The sequence below is a fragment of the Mauremys reevesii genome, linkage group 11 (genome assembly GCF_016161935.1).
Source record: "Mauremys reevesii isolate NIE-2019 linkage group 11, ASM1616193v1, whole genome shotgun sequence".
Taxonomy (NCBI): domain Eukaryota; kingdom Metazoa; phylum Chordata; order Testudines; family Geoemydidae; genus Mauremys; species Mauremys reevesii.
The window spans coordinates 45,009,026-45,035,113 of NC_052633.1; the positions used below are offsets into that span (position 1 = coordinate 45,009,026).

A 26,088-nucleotide genomic window follows, 5' to 3' on the forward strand; every position below is an offset into this window, starting at 1 on the left:
AAAAAGCATGGGGAGAGAAACAGGACAACGGTTCAGTTCTTTGAGGCTGTTGTCTTTTGTTAAATTTTAATTCACTTCTTGGCAGAAGTGAAATTTTAGGAATGATTTTAGAATGACTTACAATATTGTTACATCCAAATACTTATGTCTACTTGTTAGAAACTGATTGTCCTAATTACTCCTATTACTGACTTCTGCAGTTTATTACAGGAGAGGCTGGTAGTGACTCCTATATTTAAGTTGCCTAACACTTTCCATTAAAGATTCTTGCAAAGGTTTCTTGGAGATTCTGCCAAATCTCCATTGTTTGCAGCAGAACTTTGATACTTGGAATCTGCTCTGGTTACAGAAATGCATTTTCTTTGTCCCATGAAATTCCATTCAGATTTGGCTGAGATAAAGTGTTAAAATCATCATTTCCTTTCTCTCAGTTGTTTTCCTCAGAAATTTTTTGGCAGCTTGCCAAATACTCAATACCCCTTAGAGCAGCATACCCCCCAGCTAAGATTTAATCAGGGGTATTAATAGTGCAAGTCATGGACAGGTCACAGGCCATGATTTTTTGTTTATTGCCCATGACCTGTGACCATGACCACAGGCACCTGGGTCTGAGCACCCAGGTTAGCCAAGCCTGGGTGAGAGCAACCAAAGTGCAAAGCCCTACCAATGTTACTGTGTCCTTATTTGTGCTGCAATCACCCGTGTGTGTCACTAGGACTTCTGGGGGTACATCCCATGGTTCTTTGTGTTGCAGTAAACTAAGTCACTTTACAATTCTTTGTAAATCTGTCTGACCTTCTGGGCACACAGGGGAAATAGTGGTCAGGCATTGGAGAACTATCAGCATCAACTGATTTAGCTTGTGTCCCCATTACAAAGTGGGTGGGTTACCAGCCTGAGTAAAACCAGCACTTGATACCCAGGTTGAAAGCATCACTAAATTTGGGTGAGAGGTTTTTGTATGTGGACAGGAGGGGAATTAGGGGCAACACTCGGCAACTGTGCAGTAAAGACATACCCTTAGAAGGGAAATCAGACAATTCCAACATACCCTCACCTAGAAGGGAGGAAGAGCTATTGGACCAGTGATTACAACTCATTGACACTAAATGGATCTGTCCCAAAATGGAGCAGCCATCAAGGGGCATTCTCCTAGACAGGTCCAGGTGGATGGTCCGGCTGACTGGGGAAAAAATTCAGGCGTGGTCTACACTTCAAAGTTATACTGGCATAACTATGTGGGACAGTAGATAACCTGGATTTTCCTAGTGCTCTGGTAAATAGTGTGCCTTAAAGCACGTCCTTGCCCCACCAGACCTGTGAGAACGTCAGTTTATGGAAGTGACTTGTGTATGAGAATAAGTGAACTGTGTATGAGATCAGCGGAATGAAACTGCATCAAAAGTCAGAAGAAGGATTTAGCTGCAGGTATTGGTATGTGGATCAGGAAGTAGTAGGAACATCCAATGAAGACTTGAGACAGAAAAGTAATGAATGTAACTGTTTTAGAGAACAATACATACATGAGGGATTAGGAAAAGCAAAGTCATAGTTGATGAAGTAGTAATAGAGTTATAGACAGAAAAAGAAGAGTGGAATTATTTGTTCAAGGGTATAATCCTTGGCACAGCAAGCACACTCCTCGATGTCAGAGCATGTCCTGAAGCAGTGGCAGTATGATGCAAATTGTCGATGTGGATATTGACATCCCCAGTAACAGTGAGGATAAAGGAAAAAGGACAGATGTGGAGCCAAGTCCTGAAAATAGAATTGTTCAACCTAAGTAAACTATAAACTTCCAACTATGTCAGGCTGGAGGGTAGGAGGTCGGGGAAAGGTCTGTTTTGAAGAGAAGATCTGAGGATCTGAAGGGCAGAGAATTTGAATGAGATTTGGAGAGTACAGCAGTTAAACTGTGAAGTGTCACTGAGAGCTCTCCCATTGCCTGGTGGAGAGCAGTATTCAGTGGTCCTACTAATATGGCATCTGCACTGAGTCAGCCAGTGGGTTTGACATTAATGGGGCTATCTGGCATAAATAATCCTAGGGCATGCATACAGGTGGAAGATATGGGTATAAATACCAGTTAGGCCTACACAAAGTGAGACACAATGTAAAAATGCAAATAAATGTAATTTTTCATAACTGAAAGAAATTTGTGATTAACCAAGAAAAGAAGCCCAGAAAGATGAAAATAAGAAAAAATACAGTATCGAAAATATGACATCAGACATTTGATCTAGATAGTTATATAATGTCAGTACAATATCACCTAAAAGAATGAAGTGATGTTATTTGGAAAACATCTGAAAGGCACATGCCTTTTGGGGAGCTGTGCTTAGAAATTCTGACACTGTTTGGCTGATGTTATAGGACAGGAAGTCCCAATGCTAGAGTTTGAGGGGATGATGACAATTTGGTTGGCACTCTTCTTCCTGCTGTCAGTGCCCTGCAAGTTCTATATGCATTGTAAAGCAGCAAAAAAAAAAAAAAAAAAAAAAAAAAAAAGCATATGGTAGATATTCATCAAGGGTTCATAGTTAGTAAACAGGTCCCCCTCACAAATACATCAGGTGTTCTAAGGACTGTATGTAATTATAATTTAACAATTTTTATTTGTAAATGCCACTATTATCAGTTGAGTTATGTTGATGTTGTCCCTTAAAATATGGAGGTATCTACTACTGCAGCTCTACTGTACATAGGAAGGCTGTTAATTGTATTTCCACAATAACTTGAATAATATTCTGTCATTAAGGTAAACCCATGAAATATTTTTAATGTCTGCTTGCTGTCTGGAGCCTTCATGTAATATTTCAACTTTTCATGAACAGAAATATTATGAGAACACCAAAGCTCATTTCCTTTTGACCCCCCAAATGCCCAGAAATATTGAGCCTTTTAACCCCCCCGTCCCCCTCCTCCCCACTTATACTCAAAAAACACAAATTACACTCTATACAGATCCTTAAGGTGAAATCCTGACCCCATCGAAGTCAGTGGCAAAACTCCTATGGACTTCAGTGGGGCCAGGATTTCATCCCTGGTGCATATACATAGTCTGAATGTGAATTTGGAGAAAAGCCAATAAACACATGTCTATTCTTTAGGTTAAAGTACCACCGAGGAAGAGTACTTGCACAATATGATGAGAGAGTATATATACACATCAAACCATAACTTATTAGTAAGGCTACGAGTTGGTCACAGAGATCATGGATTCTGTGATTTTACATGAGCTCTGCGACTTCAGTCCCAGGCAGTGGGGCTCCAGCTGTCAGCCCCAGGTGGTGGGGATTACACTTCAGCCCCAGGCCACAGGGCTGTGTATGTGTATGTGTGCTCAGCTCCAGACTCTCGATCTATATTTTCAGAGAAAACAACATATAACAATGTGTTCCAATGCTTCTTGGTCTTGTTTCTTTTTCCAGCTCAAAATGCAAATGCCAGGTTTGGCTGAGTCACTGTTATTCTCTTTTGGAACAGAAGGTGGTGGCCTTGCCCTAGTGTTGTTGTTTCTCTCCCTACGCAGAAAGTTCATCTGAGTTCAACAAAATCATTAAAAAAACCATACTTCTGGAGAGGCTCTCCCGCCTGAGAATGCTTTTTGACATGTTTCACTTGCTGAGGAGACTGGCCATCATCAGCCCCAGGGTGCGACTAGATTCTGTCCTTTTTCATTAGACTACTTTTGTTCTCATATAACATAAGTGAATCCATAAACTCTTATTTCTTAGTAACTGTCCTTGTTAGCTTACTTCATGTCTTTATTCTCTGAATCTCTTCATCCACATGCACCTTTCAGAACGCAACAATGAAGTAAAGATTCTTAAGCTGAGAGAGCCATTTCAAAAAACTCATTATTAAATGTTACAAGGAAGAATCAGTAACCAAGACCTGATATTGAGAGGTTCTGAACACCTGCACTCTCACTGATTTCACTTCTCAGGATCAGACCCTTAATGCCGTAGTCCAGAGATCATATTCTGCCCTCCCTTAAATGGGAACTATACCCCCGTAAGGAAAGGCAAAATTAGATATGTAAAAATGACAACAGAGAAATACTATATAAATGTTATTTTAAAATTTATTTTAATAAACTATAAAGTGCTTGCAAAGAAAATTATAGAGCACTAATACTACACTACTGTAATGAACCATTCAGTAATATATTAAGTAAAAATCTGAAAAGTAAAGCTGTGCAAAACCAGGGCATAGTGCCTTTCATCTCAAAGCACTTTGTATAATTACACCTAGGAATCATTTCACTCACTACTGAAATGCAACTGCTTTTGCTGTGGAATGCATCAGCACAATAGTTCAGGACTGAGATGTGAAGAAGATGACTGTGTCCATTTAAAATGACAAGGAGAATGTAGAATGTAGGGCAGGGAGACCTGTCTATGTTAGGTGCAGAATTGTACTACATTCATGTTAAAACTAATATTTTGCAGTTCTATAGCATTTCACATCCAAATATCTCAAATTACTTTACCAAAATAGTAATTAATTTATTAACACTAATTAAGTCTCACAATATCTGTTTTACAGCTTTTATAGATAGATAAAATGAGGCATATAAGAGGTGAAATGATTTGCTTAAGGAAACCACTACACCACTGCAGCCTCCGCACAGCAGAATCAGGCACTAACAGGTGTTATTTCCCACCCAGTACATGCACTTAGCTCGCATTATGATCATTATGATCATATGGACCAAATGATGACCATAAGGAGGAATGAACCCTACAAAACATACAGCAATTATAATTTTGAAAAACACTGGATTGATTCTATCACATCTATAGGTTGCTGTATGTCAAGCAATGAGTCTCAAGCATGAAAGTGCTTTTCCTTCTGTGCACCATTCGTATTCTTCACAGGGAATATATAATTTATGAAAAAGACAACACCATGGTTAACAAATGAAATCTTACTTACGAGTATTGAGTCAGCAGTTCCAAATCATTATGCATGTTGATTGGATACGTCTCACCGAGATGAAATAGCTTCTCTAAGGCCTCATAAATGAAAATGATGCAGATAAGAGAAGCAAATGCTTCTTCAGTAAACCGGGTAATGTAACAGACTAGGGAGCTTGCATCAGTTGCAACAAGGATGATGCATAGAGTTGCAGTCCATAGTCCAATGCTAGCTCTCAAAGAAAGGTATGATAACCCATAATCTCTAATAAAAAAAAGAAAAATTAACAGAGTCAAAACATTAATTCATAGGCACAGAAGAGGAAATACTACAAAAATCCACTCTGTGTAGGTATGTGCATTTTTTCTATCCTCTCTTGACCTGCCAAACGCAAAAGTCATCTCTAGAAAGACTGAATCCAAGGAGGCTGTCCATCTGCAAAAAGTAAAGACTACAGCCAGCTCTAATGCCCAATACAACACTAAAGTACACTGTAGAACTTTGTTAGGGAACAGAGATGTGAGCAGAACTTGCTACTTTGTGAATGCTAGGGTGCATTAATGTCCATCTTGAAGCCACCATTGGCCCTGGACAGAATACTGTCCTGACAATCAAGTACTATGTTGGTTAGCTCACCAAGGAGGGAATCTGCATAGGAGCTCATGTAATGCAGTTTTCACCTTTATAAATAAAGAACTAGAGATACTCCATGTAGATATAGTCATATTATTCATTTACCCCCTTTTTAATAGTATTGAACACCACAAGTTATAAAATAGGCCATGGATTTCAATTATATTTTGCAGTGGCCGGATCCCTTTTTACTGAAAAACTCAATCAAAATGTAATTAATGCTCCCAGTTAATTCAGGAATTCTTTTTTGCTGTCTCACTGTTTAACTGAAAAACAAACTAGATGCATTAAAGATTTCCCAATTACATTTTTTTTAAATAAAAAAGAGAAAGTTGTGAAGAAATGTGAAGACCCTTTTAATTCAGAATTTCTTTCCTTTCATGAAATGAAGTCAGATGTCTTCAAGCCAGATTCTCTTCTGCTCTGAGTGTGCTACTAAAGGGGACAATGAAAGGCAGTTGTGTATGAGAATACACCCTCAAAGGCGTGGATTACACTTTGGATGCACTCTAATCCTGAGTGGGCAGCAGAAGTGGTAGATCCCTACATCTGCCTGTTTTCTTCAACTTCAAAAGTGCAAGACAATAAGTTGTTGTGATCAGCAAGATAGTGGTTACAATAGTCGCAAAGTCTTGCCTCATTCACATAGACCCTCACCCTCCATCCACAAACTAGAGCAAAACCCTCTGTGCTGGCTGTACATAATCATACATGGGGCATGCTAGGGCCACATATATCTTGGTCCCAGCTAATCTACACGAAGAGCTGGGAGGTCTTTTCCCATCATGGAGATGAGAGGGAATGACCTTCGGGAATGGACAGGGCCTCCCACTCTGCCCTGCTCATCAGGAGGATCAGGAGGTTTTGCTCTGCCATTAAGCCTTCCTGCCTCAGAAGTCCCAATTGTAAAAATGAGGCAGACTGAGCAGAAGGAACTCATGGCAAGAAATGTGTAGGACAGGTAGACATCTGCCCACATTAGGCCCTGGATCTCAGGAACCCACCACGATTGGCTGACAATGTAGGCACAATTTTCACTCATTTTGTGGCAGAGGGATCTTCCTTACAGTGTATTAGCATATAAGTGCAGGTTTGTGTTACATTTTATTTAGTTCTTTTTCAAGAGACAGGGGCAGGGGAAAAGGTTATATTACATTTATTCCATGGATTAGGAGATGCTGCTCAACTCCAGTACCTGTCAGCTTCGCACTGCTGACTATGTTGTTATGAATGATAAAATGCCGAAAAGCTGTGAAATGTGTCTTATTTTATGGGGTAGTTTCCATTCATGAGATTTAAATTTAATCATTTTGGTCCAAGATACAATCTAATACCGATCTGAGTTTGGATTCCTTTCAGAACAGTTTTAAAGTGAAAAATTAAAAACACCTTTTATCATTAAGAGTCCCCTTTATTTTGGTCACCGGATATCCTCCAGGTGTTCCTCTAAAAGTCTGAGCAATGTTTCCTAAAATCCTGACTTCTCATTTTATGCTAGGAGGAGTAGATACCTCTCATGGACTAACATGGGATTGTGCCCTTTGTTATATTTCTAATTTTATATAGATTCTCATCAGTTAAAATGTAGTTCATGAAGTCACACAGGAAAAGGGTAATCAAATTTAAATTACACATAAGCAAATTTTCAGCATGCTGCCAGGGGATTTATAATGATGATTTAGCCACATACACACCCGTACATCAAAAATATCCTCTGAAAGTTTATTTAAATAAAATTACTTCACTTACTTGCAAAATTTAAATAATATCTTTTCAAACACCAGCACTGGCCCTGTGCTGCCTAGTATAGTAAGCGGCTGTCCACCAAAGAGAGAGTAGGCTATTCCAGTCATGGATGCTCCAAACAAAGATTCGATTGCACTCTACATGTGAAAAAAAAAAAGATTGAACTTTCAGAAATTTTCTATCAGAGTCCCAATACTGTGGGTAACAATGCAGTTTCAGACTACAACATTTTCAAGGCGACACATGTAATATTAAGAAAATTCTAACCCCAAACCTAAAAGGGCAAATATGTTTTAAAAGTTCAGATTAAAGTAAAACACATACTATACGACCTTCAGTTGCTTCTCCCAGCAGACCTCCAAACGTGATGACAGGAGACATACAAGCACAGTAGAGAAATAAAAATGATGCTAGACACTGCAGACTGAAAGCATCCCTGAAGTCACTCCAGAAGAAGGGAACTTTTCTTTTGATATCTAAAATCAATCCCCCAAAAAACCTAAGAAAAGGGGAAAAAAATAAAGACAGAAAGAAAGAGTTCTGTTTTCTTTCACCACTGGGATGAATTATGAGACTTGTACATGGGAAATCTAAGGTAATTGTGTCTCGCGCCCCCAATCTCAGTGCCTCACAATCTTTACAGTATTTGTCCTCCTAAAACTGATGTGAAGTGGGGCAGCGCTATTATCCTCATTTCACAGAGAGTTACAAGAGACAACAAGTGACTTGCCAAGAGTCACACAGGAAGCAGGAACTTGAGCGCAGGTCTCCCAAGTCCCAGAGCTAGTGCCCTAAATCAATGAACTATCCTTCCTCTTTTTCATCTGACACCTGCTACTGCCTTAGAATACTTCTCTAGCATCTTTACTCATGTTGAGTACTACTTTGATCCATGAGTTGTCCACTGAGATTGATGGAACTACTCACAGAGATACGCAGTATTTAGCATATGCTGGCTATTTACAATTTAAAATCTGTTCTCAAAAGAAGCTTTCTAGTGAGTTCTTTCCCTCTGTAAGGAGTTTTGTACAGTACTAGGAAGCAGCAGACTACATTTTCATAAATAGTGTAAGATTCACACAGTCTCTGGGCCAAATAGTGTCTAGTCACGTTTCATAAATAACTCATTCAGTACCCTGCCTGAGTTTCTGTGGTGATGAAGAGGCATCGGCACACACACTCTTCAAGACAATCCAGAAAGTAGCCCTGAGGAAGACGGAACCCAGAGAGCAAACAAAAAAAGAAAGTTCTCAAATGGCATTGGCTCATACATAAACCCAGTTCCTGATCTCATGTCATTGTGTTCTTTAAATCAAATGATAGTTCCTCACGTGGGGAAAACCTGAATAATTCCATTAACTTGAATACAGTTATACTGATTTACACCAGCTGACGTGCTGGTCTAAAGTCTTTTCCTTTACAGAAAGGGACTTTTTATATAAATGATGCTAGTAAAAATGTTATAGGGCAGGTCCTGTTTCACACAGAACAGACTGAGCTAACTATAGCACTTCAAGTATCACCCATTCTGCAAGAGTTGTCTATTCCGTCATAGCACTTCCACATCTCTCTCTCCTTGATTACATCTATCAAGCTATCAAACTTTCAGAATTTCTTTGGATGAGTGCAGCTTGCAGTCTTCTCTTTTCCCACTCTTTACTGTTGGTCCCGCAGGATCTTGTTCTCAGTGCCCTCTGCTTCTTCCTCTACTATCTCGCCCTTTGGGCTAATTCAGATGGTCCCCTGGCTTTAATTATTATCTCTTGGTCAATGTCTTCCAAATCAACTTCCAACCCTTCCACTTCTATTCAAGTCTTGCATCTTCAAATGCCTCTCAGACATTTGTGTCTGTCTGTGCTACTGCCATTTCAGACTCAACATGGCAAACACTCTCCTTTTTCCTTCCAAACCTTCATATCCCTTCTCTTCTCCAACACAGATGAGAACAGCACTGTCATTCCACATGATCCAGTTTCTCACTAGAGCCTGCTGTTTTTTCCTCTACATTTCTAAAATATAGTCGCTTCCATTCCTACTGCAAAAGCATTTTTCAATGCCTTGATCATCTCTCACTTTGATCCCTGCAACCTAATCCTTTTTGCGCCTGACTTTTTATGTGAGGTGTATGCACATTAACCCACTAAGGACAGATGTGTGTATTTAAAACAAACTTATTTCCACACTTTTTTGACAGTCATCAAAGTCACAAAGGCCCAGATTTTTTTTAAAGTTGCTAGAGTTTTACTTTATTATTTGCATAAGAACATAAGAATGGCCATACGGGTTCAGACCAAAGGTCCACCTAGCCCAGTATCCTGTCTTCTGACAGTGTCCAATGCTAGGTGCCCCAAAGGAAATGAATAGAACAGGTATTCATCAGGTGATCCATTCCCTATCGCTCATTCCCAGCTTCTGGCAAACAGAGGCTAGGAAGACAATCACTACCATGCCTACATTGCACTTGTGCATAGTATTACCATAAGAACATACACAAATGGATATCATAATGTACATTTGCTTGCACAAATGCCCTATTTCCCAGCACAAAATTTACATGATCTTGATCCTTGCTATTTAAAAATCTGGCCTCGAGTGTATTATTTGTTGGAATTGAATGTAGTATATAATCTTCTCAGGATAAGGACTGTGTTTTCTTTTGTGGTTTGTACTTCACCAAGTACATTCAATAAATAAATATATTAAACTTATGAGCTAGAGCCTTTCGTACAATCCATCTGCTTTGCTCCATTCAGGCAGTACAAAAATGCTAACGCTGGTTTAACAACAAACCTGTGGCTTTCCCTTGCATAGAAGGAATTCCTGAGTGGTATCGTTGGCATGGTGGTGCCTCTATGATGCCTCTGTGATGCCCCTTTTCCCTTAGCTCCTGATGTAGTGGGTGTAGCTGTGTCACTACACTTTGACAAGCCCTACCTATCATAATGGACCTTTGAGCTATAAACAGCCAGGTATGATTTAGAGCAGTCCTGAGGCTGTTCTAAGTTTGACTGGAGGGGAGGGACTATCTTCTGGCCAATCCTAAGGTTGGGGTGGTGGCACAAGTATGTCTTAAAAGAATGCAGAGAAAAGGACATATGGTGCATGACATCTAGGACAAAACAATATACAGTAGAACATCAGAGTTATGAACACTTCAGGAATGGAGGTTGTTCGTATCTCTGAAATGTTCATAACTCTGAACAAATATTATGGTTGTTCTTTCAAAAGTTTACAACTGAACATTGACTTAATATACGTTTAACACGGGACAGTATTGCATTTGCTTTTTTTTTTTTTTTTTTGGTCATCTCTGCTGCTGCCTAAATGCATGCTTCCATTTCCAAATGAGGCGTGTGATTGACTGGTCAGTTCATAACTCTGAGGTTCTACTGTCTGACAATATGGCACCCAGTGAGTCCAATAAAAGTGTGTGTGTTTAAAAATATTATATTAGAAAAGAATTCTGCTGAAGTGTATACTTTAGGTGCTCAGACACGTGCACACACAACAATAATTCATGTCAACTGGAGCTGAATATTTTGGCCTAGTGTGTTTAAAGAAAAGCCAGGGCTGCACAACTCTGCCCCTAAACATGCTCAACTAGAAAATAGTCTAAGTTTTCATCACAAATGAGAGCAGACTTCTTCCACACTATACAGAACAAGCAGCATTAATCATGATTTCCAGTGGCTTGACCATCATATATTATTGAGAAAGAATCTTACATTAAATAAAGAGAGTAGAAAACATTCCATAGATAACTAATAGTGCAAATTAGCAACTAAGTGCCTGTTTCTCCACTCATTTAGAGATACATAAATTAGGAATAACTCTATTACAGTGAACTCAGTGACATGATATATCAGTATAGTTGAGAGAGAATCAGGCCATTAGACTTCTTTTTGGAAGTATATTGCTTAAAAAAATATCACATGTAATCAAATTTTCCACTAACTTTCCAGTCCGTTCCAATTCTGGTCCACTGTGTCCTCCTAGTGGTACCGGGTCCCCGTGAGCTGCTGTTCCATTTGGCACTCCTGGGATCTTGCGCTTCTCCTAGAAGAAAGAAAAGACATTTTCTATTGAGTTTCACCCAAAAATGCAGTTTTAGCAAAGGACACAAGTAGGCATGTGGCGCGGTCAGGTATTTTTCCTGTAGAGTATCTTTTTCCGTTTCTATGCAGAAGTGAAAGGGATGTGCATTTACAGAATTATATGTGTGTGTGTCCATTCTGTGGGGTGTTGTCATTTGAATGAAGCTGTGCTGCCTCCAAATAGGTCAGGGTGCTATGACCCAGGAGAAGCAACTTGCAAACAGTAGGCTGTAGTAGCACTGAGGCTCAATTAGTAGCACTGCTTCTAAGCTTCCAAAGCAACCCTCTCTCCGCAGGAGTAGAGAAGGCAGTAGAGCCGGAAGTGAGATGGTTTCAGGCAGTAGAGCTCTCTGTGGTAGCCATGTTAACGGCTCTCTCCAGTGGCAAGCTGCTTCTCTTCAGGAGGAAGGCACAGCAAAGTCCAGGTGTGGGCACGGGCTAGAAGCTGGACTCATGTCCCAGATAGGGTGTTACTGACACCAGGAAGACACACAGGCTATTGAATAGGCTAGTTTACCCTGGCTCCATCTTGACCACCACCTGCAGCAAATAACAAGTCAGTTGGGATATCACCTCTGTCCCACAGCAGGGAGGGATCAAAGGGACTGCTGCTATTAACAAGAGAGGGACAAAAGGGTCAGTCAGGGCTGGAGGACAATCCCTTGCTCCACAGCTATGCAGGTCGCCTGTGACTATTCCACTGTTTTTAATGTAAACAAATAGAGACCCCCCCTCCATATATATATTCCTGACTCCCTCTCTCCCCTTTTTCGCTAAGGTCTGCAGTAACTCCCAGCACAGGTACAGAAGAGATTGGGTTACTTGGGTGTAGAAGGGGCTGAGGACTTCATTTACTTTATGTCTCTATCTCCCTGCTAGCAGAGAAACATCCACCTCCTATGAAGCAAGTATGACTCATCTCAGCCCCTTCCCCATTCCAGAATTGCTTAGCTCAGTGCGCAGTGGATCTACCTGTCCTTAAGGCTCTGTCCCGTAGACTTGGCCCATTGTGGCTAGAAGTTGAACCCTTAAGTGCTGCAATAATTGTAAATCAATATCAACGGTTTCCCAAACTTTGTCATGGTGTTGCACCCATAAGGTGTGGAAGAATCATATATATGAAAATACCATAAAGGGTTCCTTTGTTGTAAAATATATATATATACAAAATTGGGTCCAAGGAAATTGTGACAAAAAATTTTTTTAAATCAACAACAGACCAGGATGTTTTGTATCCATTCTCTCTTTCTAGGTCATTATATTTCCACTTAAAACCAGCAACTCAGCAAAAACAGACCCATATCTTGAATATAACAATAAACAAAATAATATTTATGTGACAAGCATTCCCTTGCCGAGATGCTTGAGGTGCCAAACAATTTAAAATGCAGTACAATTATAATCAAACAGCAGAAAAGTAGATAGCATTTTAAAAGCCATTTAACCATTTGTTGAACATGCAGTAACAATTAACTAAGTTTAAGAACACAATCTAGTTTGAACAAAAATATTCCTTTATTCCTGGACTTGCTTACACCTATCCTGGTGAAAATGACGTGTCTCTAGGGAGGCTGAGGTCACAGTTTAAAAAAAAAAACATTTAAAATATCTTGTCTCTGCAGAGTAATGATGGCTTCACAACATTCTCATTTATTAAACATTTCTGTGGACAATAGAGATCTTGTACCAATTTCTCTCCTTTGCTTCAATCTTAAAGTGAGTTTACTTACCTTACTGATCTCTTATTTGAAGTGCAACAAGGACCATAGTAGGAGTAAAACTGTATCATTGCTTTTACAGTCCTGCCCTTTGAAAACTAGGCAACCAATGTCCTTTGAAGTAAGTAATAAAGTGATTGTTTTATCCAAAACCATGATTTACACCTACTATTCTAGTCTATACTACTGTATATAGGTTCTTGTACAGTGCTCTTCAACATAATATCTCTGTGCCTTCCAGTAGTGCATTAAGCAACGTGACTAACATCTGCCACGTGTTATTTTTTCATCCTCTCCCCGGGGTGGGGGAATGTGTACAGCATTTTGTTTTCTGTTACTGATATCCTATTATTGATATTAGGGCTCTTATGGCTGCTTTCCTATAGAATAAGCAGCACACAGATAAAAGCATAATTTGCCCAGAGAGGATTACATGAACAAAAGACCTTTAGATTTTTTTAAAAATCACTAGATCAGCTTAGAAATGAACAACAGACATTTTACACCCACAAAATAATTAAATGAGTATGTGATCTATTGGAGAGCAGTTTCTCTCTCAGATACTGCTAATGCACCTGTCACTCTAGTATCTAAGTAACACAAAGTCAAAATCAATGCACTTGTTTTGTTCTATTTCATACAACTATTTGTCTCTGCTCAGGAGAGGCCTGGAACTGAACTAAGTATGAACAACAGTTTCAGCACCGCAGAGAATTGTTCTTGCCAGTCAAGGGTCAGTTTGAGTAAGTTAAACAGCAAAGCAATGCATGGAAGTTCATACTTCAGGTGCCTACATGTATTGTCAGAGTAGATTAATAAATGACTTTATCTTACAACATTTCTAGTCCACTAAACTTTTAGAAACTCTAATTTTGCACTGTGCATACCTGAGAGGGAACATTTTTGGGTGGCTCTATTCGAATTGTTGGGTCCCATTCTCCAGGAGGGAGAACTGTAACCTGATCAAGAAACTCATCTATTCCAGAAACCAAGTCATTACGATCTTTAGCTTTATAAGCAACATCATGGAATACCTGTTAAAGGAGACAAAAAGTGAAATACAAGAGAGAGTCTCATTTTATATGTAAACAAGAGTGTAAAATCCTTCATGATATCCACTTCTCCTCCATGGTATGCAACTTATTTATTTCCCCAATTTTAAAATGAACCACAGTTTTGAACCAGCTGTAGTTTCCAGTAAGATAGCCAGTGTGGAAAGCACCCTTCAAGATTGCGGAATTTTCCAAGTATCTTACAGTTTTAAAAAATGTGTGGTTGGTTCCACTGAAAAGTGACTCTGTAAAAATGGCATCTTCCTATTCAATAGATCTGATCTGTGAGTGTGAATTTTGTATCTCAACACCTATCTCCTTACTTCAATGATAAAAGTTACTTCCTCTAACCATCACAGCCATGGGATTATAAACTGGATTCTAATTCTCTTTGCACATCATAAGAATGGTTAAACTATGTTCCAATTGGAAGCTCAAATCTTATCTTTGGTTACATCCATGCAACTTTATTGAAAAAAGCCAGATAGATCAAAAAAGCATGTCTGTGTCTTTGGCTACAGCAGCAGGAGCAGCAGGAATATAATCAAGGTGTTGAACCTTACACCACAAAATGAAAATGCTAAAATACAAGGGTTCAGAGACAAAAGTAAGTGCCTGAGGGTAGTGAACCTCAGCTATCTAGTCACCTAGGAGTGTTAGGAAGCCTGCAGGTAGGTCAGTTATAGACAATATTTTCATTAAAATGTTACAGCAACTCTGCAAATGACTTCACAGACCTATACATTTATTAGCTATAGGGGAACATCAGGATGTACACCTCTACCCCAATATAACGCTGTCCTCGGGAGCCAAAAAGACTTACCACGTTATAGGTGAAACTGTGTTATATCGAACTTGCTTTGATCCGCTGGAGTGCGCAGCCCCCCCCCCGAGAACTGCTTTACTCTGTTGTATCCGAATTTGTGTTATATCGAGTCGTGTTATATCGGGGTAGAGGTGTAGTTGCCAACTGTTTCCTTTAAAGACAGTTTCTCAAAGACTGACTTAAAACTATGGGGGTTCCCATTAATTAGGCAGGTTGGCAGAGTATTTCAGGAGTACATATGGGCTGTGAATCTGGTTAACTTTTTGGTTTGGGGTCATCCTCAGTTCGAAATAACTGTACAAACTACAGTTAATCAATAAATACCTCATCTGTCATTAGTGTTGCAATTGATCTTCCAATCTCATGGTACTGTTGGCCCTTCCCTAGTGGTCCCAGAAGAATAAACAAAAATCTGCACATAACAAAGCCAAAAAACAGATATTTCAATAATGGAAAACTTAAACTGACATCATGTAACACAGAAAAGTTCATAAAATTGATTAGAAGAAGTAATATCTGAAGTGGGGGAAATAGCCTCTCTCTAAATATCCTTACACAGTAATTTAAAATTGGAGATACAATTACAAAACATTACATAAATGTGTGTTATGCAAGGGGATGGCCTGAATAGCTTTAAATACCCAAACTCACTTAGGTTCCTCAAACATGCAATTAAATTGTGGGTATCCTAAAAATTAGGCAAAAGTATTTTTGACAGAAGCATGCAGCATTTTTGCAAAATTATGGAAGATACCCTATCCCCAGACAGACACACACACACAAAGGGTGGGAAATAAGTATTGTTGTCTTCTCACTGTGTCTTTTATTTAAGAGGATTCTAGTTCTCCTCTATGCTATTCCTTATACATCTATTTCCAAGTATCGGAACTATGGGATGTTCTGCCAAGAGCTCACAGGGTTGCCCAATAGAGCAATTGTAAAAAAAAAATCATTTTAAACTTTTTTCTCACAAAAAAACGATGATTTTTTAAAAATATAAATTGTTCATAGAAAGTTTTCTTTAATTTTCCCAATCAATAAAAAAAATACCCCAACTTTTTTTACTAGCAGCAAAATGAAAAATAGAAAAGGGTCAGGGGAAGAAACTGGAAAACTCAAACCCCAAAACATTTTCAGTTTCAGAAACAAAAATGTTTTTGAATTTTCATCAAAAATTTTGAGAAGCTTTTCCCCATTTTTTGCAGACCATACTCGCCATATTTTGACCAGCTCTTGAGCCAAGTTGTATAAAGAAGTTGCAGTATGTGGAGTTTTCATCCGTGTATGGCCATATAAGTGCACACACATATATATATTTGCTAGTTAGCCAACCATCAGCCAGATTTGTTTTCCAAGTTCATGTTTACTTAAATAACAAACCCAATGAGAGCTGATCTAATTATCCATTAAGAATTTAGCCTTTTTATCTCCTTGCAAATCACTCAGAAACTGAATTCAGTGAATATACTTGTATTCATAAGTATTCACCAAGTATTTATATGAACACTTTTTACTATGGGGTGGTCAATTCATAATGAATAGTCAGAGTGTGATTGGTCACCCAACTCACATGGTTTTGTTTCTGCTCTGTTCAAAATGAGCAAATGGCAAAGAATGAATGATGAAAAGAGCACTTCTAGCCTGAGTTCTTGAACAAATAATCATCCAGAACACTCATGATTTTGCCATCAGCTCAGAGCAATGGGCACTGCACTGCTGTGACGCCAAGAGTCACAATCTCCCTCCTGGTTTCCTTACTGCTTGAATAAGGGAGTAGACTGCTTCTGTTCTGTGCCCGGTGCATTGGTGCAGTTATGCTATATGGCACATTAGTGGGGTGACGTTAAGGCTCTGCCCACTCCACGGCCCATTTTGTGCCTACCTGTGCAAGAAGGCAATGTGGTGGCTGTGCAAATCCTTCCCTGGCCATTCTGCTACCCACAATGACTCTGCATCACCACATTAGTTGGGCCACAATTAGGCCCTCATATTAAAAGGAACTAATTAATAATGTCTAAATAAATATTAATTAATATATTAATGTATTAATCCCACTTAGTTCTAATTTTTCACAAATAACTACATTTTGTATCAGCACATCATTGTTTATATTGTGGTAGCATCCTCAATGTTCAGTTTCCTGGGAAATTTCTCCCCCCCCCCCCTTTTACTTCATTAAATAAAATAGAAATTAATTCTAGCTTTTACAATAAAATAAAAAGCTAGAATTAATTTCTCCCCTCTTCCAGGTTCCCCTGAAAGGGAGAATACAAGTCAAATCCAAGGAAGCAAAGGGAAGGGGGCTAATCACGGAGAACAAACTATGGGAGAAGCAGTGGTGAAATTTGTGGGTACTGGAATCCAACCACCCCTTTCAGTTCTCTCTTTTTCAGCTGTCTGCCCCCATGCCTATTGCTCTTGAACAATGCTATGTTAATAAAGAATTGGAATGGGCTCTATCTTTTATACCAGTGTATTTATTTCCTTTGTCATTTCTCCCTCCAGGAAAAGTTATGCAGGAGTATGCAAACAATTATAGCTCCCAGGTAACCTGATCAACCTCTTTGCTGTTTACGTCTTCAGTTTCTTAGCAATTCATCTGAAATGTTTGTAATTCAAATATGCTAATCTGTTCATCATGGTTTCAGAAACAGTGCACTTCTGCTTCTACTTCTAAGAAGTGCACACAGGCCTCAGGTGCAATAATTAACCTACGTATTCATTATTTAAAGGAAGAAAGGAAAGGTGCCTGCCCCTCTTATAAGGTAATAATTCAATTCATAACTGGATAAAAAAACAGGGCTGAAGGACGATTCCCATCCACATCCACAAGTGATGCAATTCAGAAAAATGTGAAATGGAATAAACTACCATCTATATTTTTAGCACAATCTCTACTTACCTTGTTGGAATTGGAACTTCAGCTAGTCCTGAAAGCAATACTGCAGGGGACAATCTAACAAAAGCAACTACGGCACGATCCAAAAACTCTAGTTCACCAACTAAAATATTTGACGCTTCAGCTCCAGGAGGTATCTTTTTCATAAAGTGTAGGTCAACCTAATAATTAAAAGAATAACAGCAGCAAAGTTCAAAGGAAAGGGCTTGATATATTGTTTGAAAAACTAAAGTACACAACAATCTCTCTCTATTTCATTGACACAGAGTATCTTCACTCGGTCACCATCTAACATACGAACAGCTGCCTGAGTTCTTTTAACCAGTCTACTTGCAGTGTTCTCTTCTCTTGAATAAGTTTAAAAAGAGAAATTAACGAATGCTTCTTGGTAATATGAATAACTATCAGTCTTTAGCATTTGCCCAGCTGTACAAAGGGAATATAGATAATCCCGCTGCACAAACAACTTTTAATGTATCCTAAATATTTTACCTACAGGGCCAAAGCAAATATTAACAGGAAATACACCACTTTGTTTTCTTCTATCTTCTTTATTATGCTAATTAACAGTAGTTATGAGAGGGCAAAGCCTTGGCTTTGACAGCAGGTGCAGCGTGTAGGAAACTTGGATTCAGTGGATGAGGTTGCCATGCTAGAGTCCCAACAAGATGGAAGATAGGAAACAGTCACAGAAGGAAGGTGTCAATCAGCCAAAAATCACAAAGCACTATTGCTGTCAGGCTTGGAGGAAGATGTTTTCCAACCTCCTGAGCATGAGAAAATAAGCTATGAACATAACTGTCTAGAGAGGGTATTCGAAAAAGTGAAGTGAGGTAATAAGTTTGAAGCTACAGAGCAGTGGTACTCAATGTTGAAGAGATGGAGAAGCCATGCCATTACTGAATGGCATCACAGGTTGATTATCCCTTATATAAAGGTTCCTTAAGGCCCAAACGGAACAAGCTTTTGGTAAGAGTCAGACCCATCTTAAATACATACAAACATTCAACTTTTTATTTTAGGTTTGAAATGTGCTGGGTGTATATCAAACTGACAATCTCAATGAGTTTTAATATATCTTGATTGCACCATTATTTCTATATAGTCTATAATTATTTGCCTGATATTCAGACTCATATATTTATGTATTACTTCCACAATACCATTCTACATGTCATTATGTAATAATAATAGCAATACAATATAAAACATGTATAATTGACTTCATAATGCACTAGTCTTGCCTAAGAATTTCAGAGTATGGTTTTGTCATTTGCTTTCCTTTTACTAATCTAAACACAACAACAGTGACCAAATCCAATATAAACTGTTAAAGTGGACCATTTGAATGTCTATCTTACAGCCATCTGTCAGTACTAGTGTAAATAGTCTTCAGTAATATTTAGAAAACTGTTTTCTTTGCAAATGGCTTTGGCACTTACTCAGAATTTAGACATAATGGAGTTGCCTGTGTTATGAAATATATTCTTAAAATTTTATTATTTCCCCAAACCCCAAAAGCCATGTTTCTAATGTTACCCCAACCTAGCATACACATTCTTTATGATAACACGAATGTTACTTCAGTGTGTTAGACAACTGACAAACCAACATGAAGGACTAAGGACTAGTAGACTGAAAGGTCTGAGTATTTTTTCAGAGCACTAAGCCACCAGAGTTTCAGCAGATGCTTGAGAAAAGAATTCTCTCTTTTTTATTATTTTTTTAAAAATACATTGCCTAGCATTGTCTCTAGGGGCTTTTGCCATGAATTAAAATTACAATCACAGAAAACTGAAACAGCAGCTGCTCCTCACCCAAAACCAGAAAATAACTAACTAGAGATGAAATAGCAGCAAAGAATCCTGTGGAATGCAAGACTCTTGCATCCGACGAAGTGGGCATTCACCCACGAAAGCTCATGCTACAAAACGTCTGTTAGTCTATAAGGTGCCACAGGATTCTTTGCTGCTTTTACAGAACCAGACTAACACGGCTACCTCTCTGATACTAGAGATGAAATCAAAATCCCAAACAATAACCCCTTATTGTACCCCAAAATCTGAGTAGTAGAGGAGCCCTTCAGTGTGACATATTTCAGACCAAAAGATCTAAGACTGGAAGCCCTTCATGGTAAACAGTTTACACTGAGGCGATTCCAGTTGGAGCTCCTCTGTTGCCTGCAGTTTGGTAATATTACATGAGGAGAGAGGCACTCACTCAAGTATGCAGATCCCAATGGCTTTATAGGTTAAAATCAACACCTTAAACTTAATCAAGAGACAACTAGGCAGCTGGGACAGATCATGGAGCATTAGTGTCATGTGCTCAGGGTAAGAAACTCCACAGAGCAGGTGGACTGCTGCTTTCCTCATTAACTTTGGTTTGTGACTGGATCTTAGGTGTTGTCCCACATAGCATGCATCTGAGGTGAGAAAGGCATCATTGATGGTGGCAAGTTTCACATGTGAAAGAAGAAGGTCATACTCTCCTGGCCAAATGAAAATGAAAAAAGGATTTCCTATAAACTGCTGCTATATTATCATTGAAGATCTGGGGTTCCAAGAATACCTCTAGACTGTGAAGTCTCACAGCCAGCACACACCCACCACTGAGGGGACAGAGGATCTACTCTATACCTTCCAGTTGCTTCCTCCAACCTACCAGTCTCACCTCACTTTTGTCGAGAAAGAGCTTCAGCCAACTAGCCTTCATTCATGCCCCAATCTCAGTGAGACACTGGAAAAGTTATTTAATAGGACTGGCTGGATTAGGTTAGAAATAAAACTGTGATTCATCAGCATATGAAGGTACCACAGCCCATTCCTCCTCATTAACTCTCCTAACAGCTCCATGCGCACTGGACAGAAGGGGAGAGAAGATGGAACTCTATAGGACTCCACATAAGACTGCCCGTGGAGATGAAGAGCAACTATTCAACATCATCTTCTGGGAATGCTCAGCAATGAAGGAATATCAGAACTGAATCCCACCCAATCCTGTTATAGTTCAAAGCTGAATCAATCATATCTCACAATCAATGGCATCACATGTATTTTGAAAGATCTTACAGTATCAGCATGGACTCTGGCTTTGACTAAAAAATGCTCTGTTTCTGTGCTGAGAACAGGTATGTTGTAAGTGAGGGGGCCAAAGGTGCAGTCTCTTTAACACTTCCCTGGGGAATAGCCCAGCCTGTAGTGTAAATCAGAAGCAGAGAAGAAAGAAAGTACAGTGAGCTTCAGTCATTCCCAGCCCACTCTGACACCAGGGGCTAGGATGGGGGCCAGGATAAACCCCTTAAAGTTAACCATCTCTAAGCCATCCACAGAGGTCTGATGCATTTGAGCAGCATTCAAAGGGCAGATTGCAGTGTTGACTTTATCCATCAACAGGAAGATATACTCTACCAATACCACCAATTCAGTCTTTGTGCTGTATCCGGATTGGTATCCAGATTTAGGAGGCAAGTTGCTCAGAAGTTTGGAATGTTAGAAGCACCCCTTGGGGAGCTGGATTAGTGGGCAGAGTGTAAGCGAGGTGTCAAAGGTGCTTTTTGTAGAAGATAAAATGAAATGAATATGTGGAACAAAATCAGAGTAAGAAATTACAATACTCAGGAGGAGTACTTTAAAAATATTGTCTACATGGCGCTAGCAAAGTGCACTAGAGGGGTGTGATTTGCCGAGCACGCTAATGCATCATGCTCCATATAGACCTTGTGGGCACACTCTAAAAGTACCTACGTTTGCATTAACATAGTCCTCTTTGAAATGAGACTCCATTATTGTGAAGTAGGAACCTTTTAGAGGGCAGTTTGCAGGCAGCATTCCAGTGCACGTTAGAAATCACACCCCTCTAGTGCACTTTGCCACACCATGCAGACAAGCCCTTTGTGTGCTCTGCATAACATTACTTTCCCCTCTGTCTAAGCATGTTATCCAATTACTGCTGTCAGAAATTACTATACTGGCACTTATCATGGCAGACTATATCCCTAAATATACAGGCTTAAGAGGATAAACTAAACTATATAAAAGACAGTGAGCAAAAAGTCTTCTAGTTAAAATTCCAGGAAGCCATTTTATTAATGTAAACAAAAGCTGTCTCCTTCCTACTTCATGAAACAACTACTAGCTAGAAAGGTGGGAACTTGTTCTCCTCTTACACCCAGGGGTGCAGGAACAATTTTTATAGTGGGCATGCTGATGGTGGAAACCATGGTGTTTGTTATTAATATTTCAAGCCAGAGGGTGTGGCAGCACCCCCAGCACCTCTTGTTCCAGCACCACTGCTCACACCAGTGAGAATCCAGAACAGTTCCGGTGAAGTCAGTGATATCACATCAGTGTAAAACTGGTGAATGAAGTTTCAAAATCTGCTGTCTCCATTTTCCTTCAGCGTGAAAACATACCTAGAAAACAGAGTCTGATTTTGAAAGCTGTGGAATTAAAGACCCACAACTATGAGTTCAGGGGGTTCTGGCATTCAAATTTCAAAATGGCTGTGGAGAACTGTGAGAAAAGCATTACATGAAGTTGTGTAGTGTTCTCCAGGTTGCTGTTGGTCTCATCGCTGTTCTTTTAAAACTTTATTTAGACAAATCTATTTTTATTGTTACCCTTTTCAATAGATGTTACATTTCAATACACAGAACATTCACCAAAAAAAAATATGAATATTAGTTTGCACCAATTAACACTTTTAAAAACAACATTGAATAAAAATGTTGTACTCTAGAAAGGAATACATTTGTTTACTGATACATATTTTTATGTATTTAAAGGATTAGTACTGGCCTCCAATTTGAATTACATGTCTCTGCTGTAGTTAAACCTGCTTATAACCAGTGTAGAAAGACAGCCAGAGTGCTGCCTCATCTCTCTCTCTTCGTATGCAAAGGTCCTTTTCACGTCTTTGTTTTATCCCACATAGACAACTGTACTGCCCTTTTTAATGGTCTCCTAGCCCCTGTACACAAAGCTGACAGACTTCAGCTGGTACAAACTGCTGCTGCAAAGATTCTGTCTGGCACCAGATGGAGCGAGCACTTAATTCTAGTGCTGGCTCAATTATACTGACTGGCAGTCAGATTCCACAACGGATTCAAATTGCCATTCTTCACTAACTGTATAAATCCCTTTAGAATTTTGGTTCTAATAACCTTTCCTGATTTGCTCAACTCTTACTCACCCAAGCACCAGTTGAAGTCATCTGTTGCTGGCATGCCTATCTCATGCCTGTACCTAATGTGAAAGTTTGTTTTAGGTATGTAGCACCTTCTCCAAAAATGAGGGACATTTTTTTATACCAAAACTGAAGATGAGTTTGTGTTTCCTTGCTTTCTATTATTAGTTTGTCATTAAAAACCATACTACTGAACTACTATACAACTTTGTAAAGTGCATTGAAATATCTTGGCATAACACAACGTTATGAAGTTATAGATGTTTAACAAAAGCAAATTATTCTTCAGACACACAGAATCCACAAAAGCAGGTTACAGAAAGCACATTTTAATATATACATTATTCCCACAAGAGAACACATGCTAAGTCTGAATGATAAGCAATCTGAATTACTTTCCTACTTAGTCAGCCCTTTACTCATTTCTGAGACCTCTCCCTACAATCTGTTGCCTCCTTACAGTGTTATGCAATGAAAAGTGTGTCTAAGCTCCTGGAATGTGATTGCCTGTTAGCAATATTTTAACAATGTTTTATTGGAAACATTTTAAAACCTTCTTTATTGTAGGTGCAACATATGTATTTTGTGGCACTGACATGTGACAATGTATAATATTGAAGTGAAACATCTTTAGAGCTTTCTCTGATTAACACAAACCACTCTTTTTATTTAAAATTTCTACTTGCCAGTCAGAAGGCTCTTTTCACAGTCAATAAATGCTTACCTTGCTAAAGTCAACAGTGCTGTTTTCTCTGCTCACGTCATTTTTATTTTCAATGCAGGCGGGAGCAGACTGTGGGGAAACAATCTGACCTGCTAAAAAAAAATATTGTTATTACAGAATACTAACAATTATTTACATTACTACAGAAGCATTCTATGAAACAAGTGTTAGAATTAAATTAGAGTATCACATATGTTTCATTCTGCATGTGTATGAGAATGTAAGCATGGAAGTGAAATTAAAGACTTATTTAGAACAACAGACAAATTCTCAACAGACATAACATTCATTAGCTGCAGCTAGTGATGGGAGAATCCATTTTAGAAAAATTTAAACCTACTGGTGAATATTGTGAGGACAGTTTTTTGTGCCATTCACAGTGTATAAGTTCTGTTAAGAGTTGTTACTCCATTAAAAAATCCTTATTCAAAAAACAGTCCCAGCAGCAAGGAAATTTCCTAAGCAATGTGAGGAGCTGCCAATTTTAGGTCTCAGTCCTAAACACTTGCCCATGTGAGTAGTGAATCAAAGGGGACTCCCCACGTATATAAATTTCCTCATGTGTGTAAATGGGCATTAACTAGCATGACAATCAAAGCTAGAATAAAGTATCGTTATGAAAAATAAATGTATTGAAATTTAGGTTGTTCCAAAAAAAGGTGTAAATGGTTAAGTAAGATATTGAAATGGAAAACAAAACTTTTAAATGAAGAAATTTCCAATAAAATCCAGGGCGGAAGAAACACAAAATATTTATAAAAATTAGAATTGCTCAAGATAAGAGGAAGTGTTCAAACATAAGCCATAATCATGCAAACAAACACATGCATGAGTTTATTCACATTAGTAGTGCTAGTGAAGCCAATGGGATTGCTCATGAATGAAGTTATACATGGGAGTATATGTTTGCTGGATTAAGGCCTTAGACTAGTGTGCGTATAGCACAATGGTCTTGTGGAAATATGGCTCTTACAGTCTTATGTAGACCAGCGCAATGAGTACTGATGTGTGGTTCTCAGCCTGGTGTGACTTGCAGCATTTTCCATCTTCTCATTTGAATATTGTCCTTTGCTTTTCTAGTTATAGTCAGTTATCTATTAATTTCAACTGACTCGAGTACTCTTAGCCATTTAAGAAGAAGGACAAACATTATTACTTAAAAGTTGTTTTACAGGTCTCCAAAACAAACAAACAAACAAACAAACAAACAACAAGCTATAAGGCTACAGGAAACTAATATTCTTGTAGGGGAAGACTGACTAAGTGTGAATAATAGCACTGCAGTAAAATAGTCGGGTTTTGCCACTGAAGGTGCAAGGAGAGTAGTAGGTAATCGAAGAAGGGCATGTAAAGGAGAAAAATATCCATCCATATATTTAAAATATATTTTAATTAATGTGGACACTCAGCTCCCTCTGGAAGAGAAGGGAGGGAATGGGAAGGGAAAGAACAGTTCATTTCATTCCTTTGGTTTGATTGTGAGAATTAGAGTAAATCCTATCTCAAATCAATCTGTAAAATGTAAAGGACTTGGAGGGGAGGGAGAGACACACATAAATACCTTGGGTGAAAAATGTTGAACTGATTGGGTGGGAAGTGGCATGTCAGAAAGGGAAAAAATTGGGGAACATAGTCACAGAAAGAAAACTCTGGGTATCTAAGGGGTGCATAAAAGAAGGCCTGACAACTGAAAGCCTAGCAGCAAATGAGATGTCTAGTAATGGTGAGAGACATTGAAATAAAAATCAGGAGCATCTCAAGAAATAAAGGGCCCAACCCTGCAAGCTGCTACGATTTTCAAAGGTATTTAGGTGCCTACAGTTGCACATACTTAGGTACTCCAGAGCTAAGCAGCTAACCTTTTTTAGGCACTTTTGAAAATCCCCGCTGCATCTTTAGGTCCCTAAATCTGCCCCTAAATATGCTCAGCTGCCATCAGAAAAAACTAAGCAATTTGCAGGATCAAGTCCTGTGGGGAACTAAAGACAGAGCCGGCTCCAGGCACCAGCTGAGCAAGCAGGTGCTTGGGGCGGCCAAGGGGAAGGGGCGGCATGTTGGGCTCTTCGGCGGCAATTCGGCAGTGGGTCCCTCGGTCTCTCTCGGAGGGAAGGACCTGCCACCGAATAGCCACCGAAGAAGAAAGCGGCGCGGTGGAGCTGCCGCCAATCGCGGCCTTTATTATTATTTTTTCCCCTTGCCACTTGGGGCGGCAAAAACCCTTGAGCCAGCCCTGACTATAGAAATACCTTAACCCTGGACAAAGAATAAATGGCCAGCTTTCTGCCA

General features: G+C 39.1%; 1 protein-coding gene and 1 long non-coding RNA gene across 2 annotated transcripts in view; one reads left to right on the forward strand and one right to left on the reverse strand.

Annotated features, from left to right (window-relative positions):
• Positions 1-26,088, reverse strand: part of SLC4A10 (solute carrier family 4 member 10) — a 169,356-nt gene that overhangs the window by 37,343 nt on the left and 105,925 nt on the right. Inside the window, exons 7-14 of the mRNA XM_039494286.1 lie at positions 23,803-23,894; positions 17,895-18,052; positions 15,317-15,404; positions 14,002-14,148; positions 11,258-11,358; positions 7,627-7,801; positions 7,306-7,439; positions 4,942-5,187 (exon numbers count right to left, since the gene is read on the reverse strand). Coding sequence (XP_039350220.1) covers positions 4,942-5,187; positions 7,306-7,439; positions 7,627-7,801; positions 11,258-11,358; positions 14,002-14,148; positions 15,317-15,404; positions 17,895-18,052; positions 23,803-23,894 — 1,141 coding nt within the window. The remainder of the gene's footprint in view (positions 1-4,941; positions 5,188-7,305; positions 7,440-7,626; positions 7,802-11,257; positions 11,359-14,001; positions 14,149-15,316; positions 15,405-17,894; positions 18,053-23,802; positions 23,895-26,088) is intronic.
• Positions 1-26,088, forward strand: part of LOC120374514 — a 35,538-nt gene that overhangs the window by 5,779 nt on the left and 3,671 nt on the right. The window lies entirely within an intron of this gene.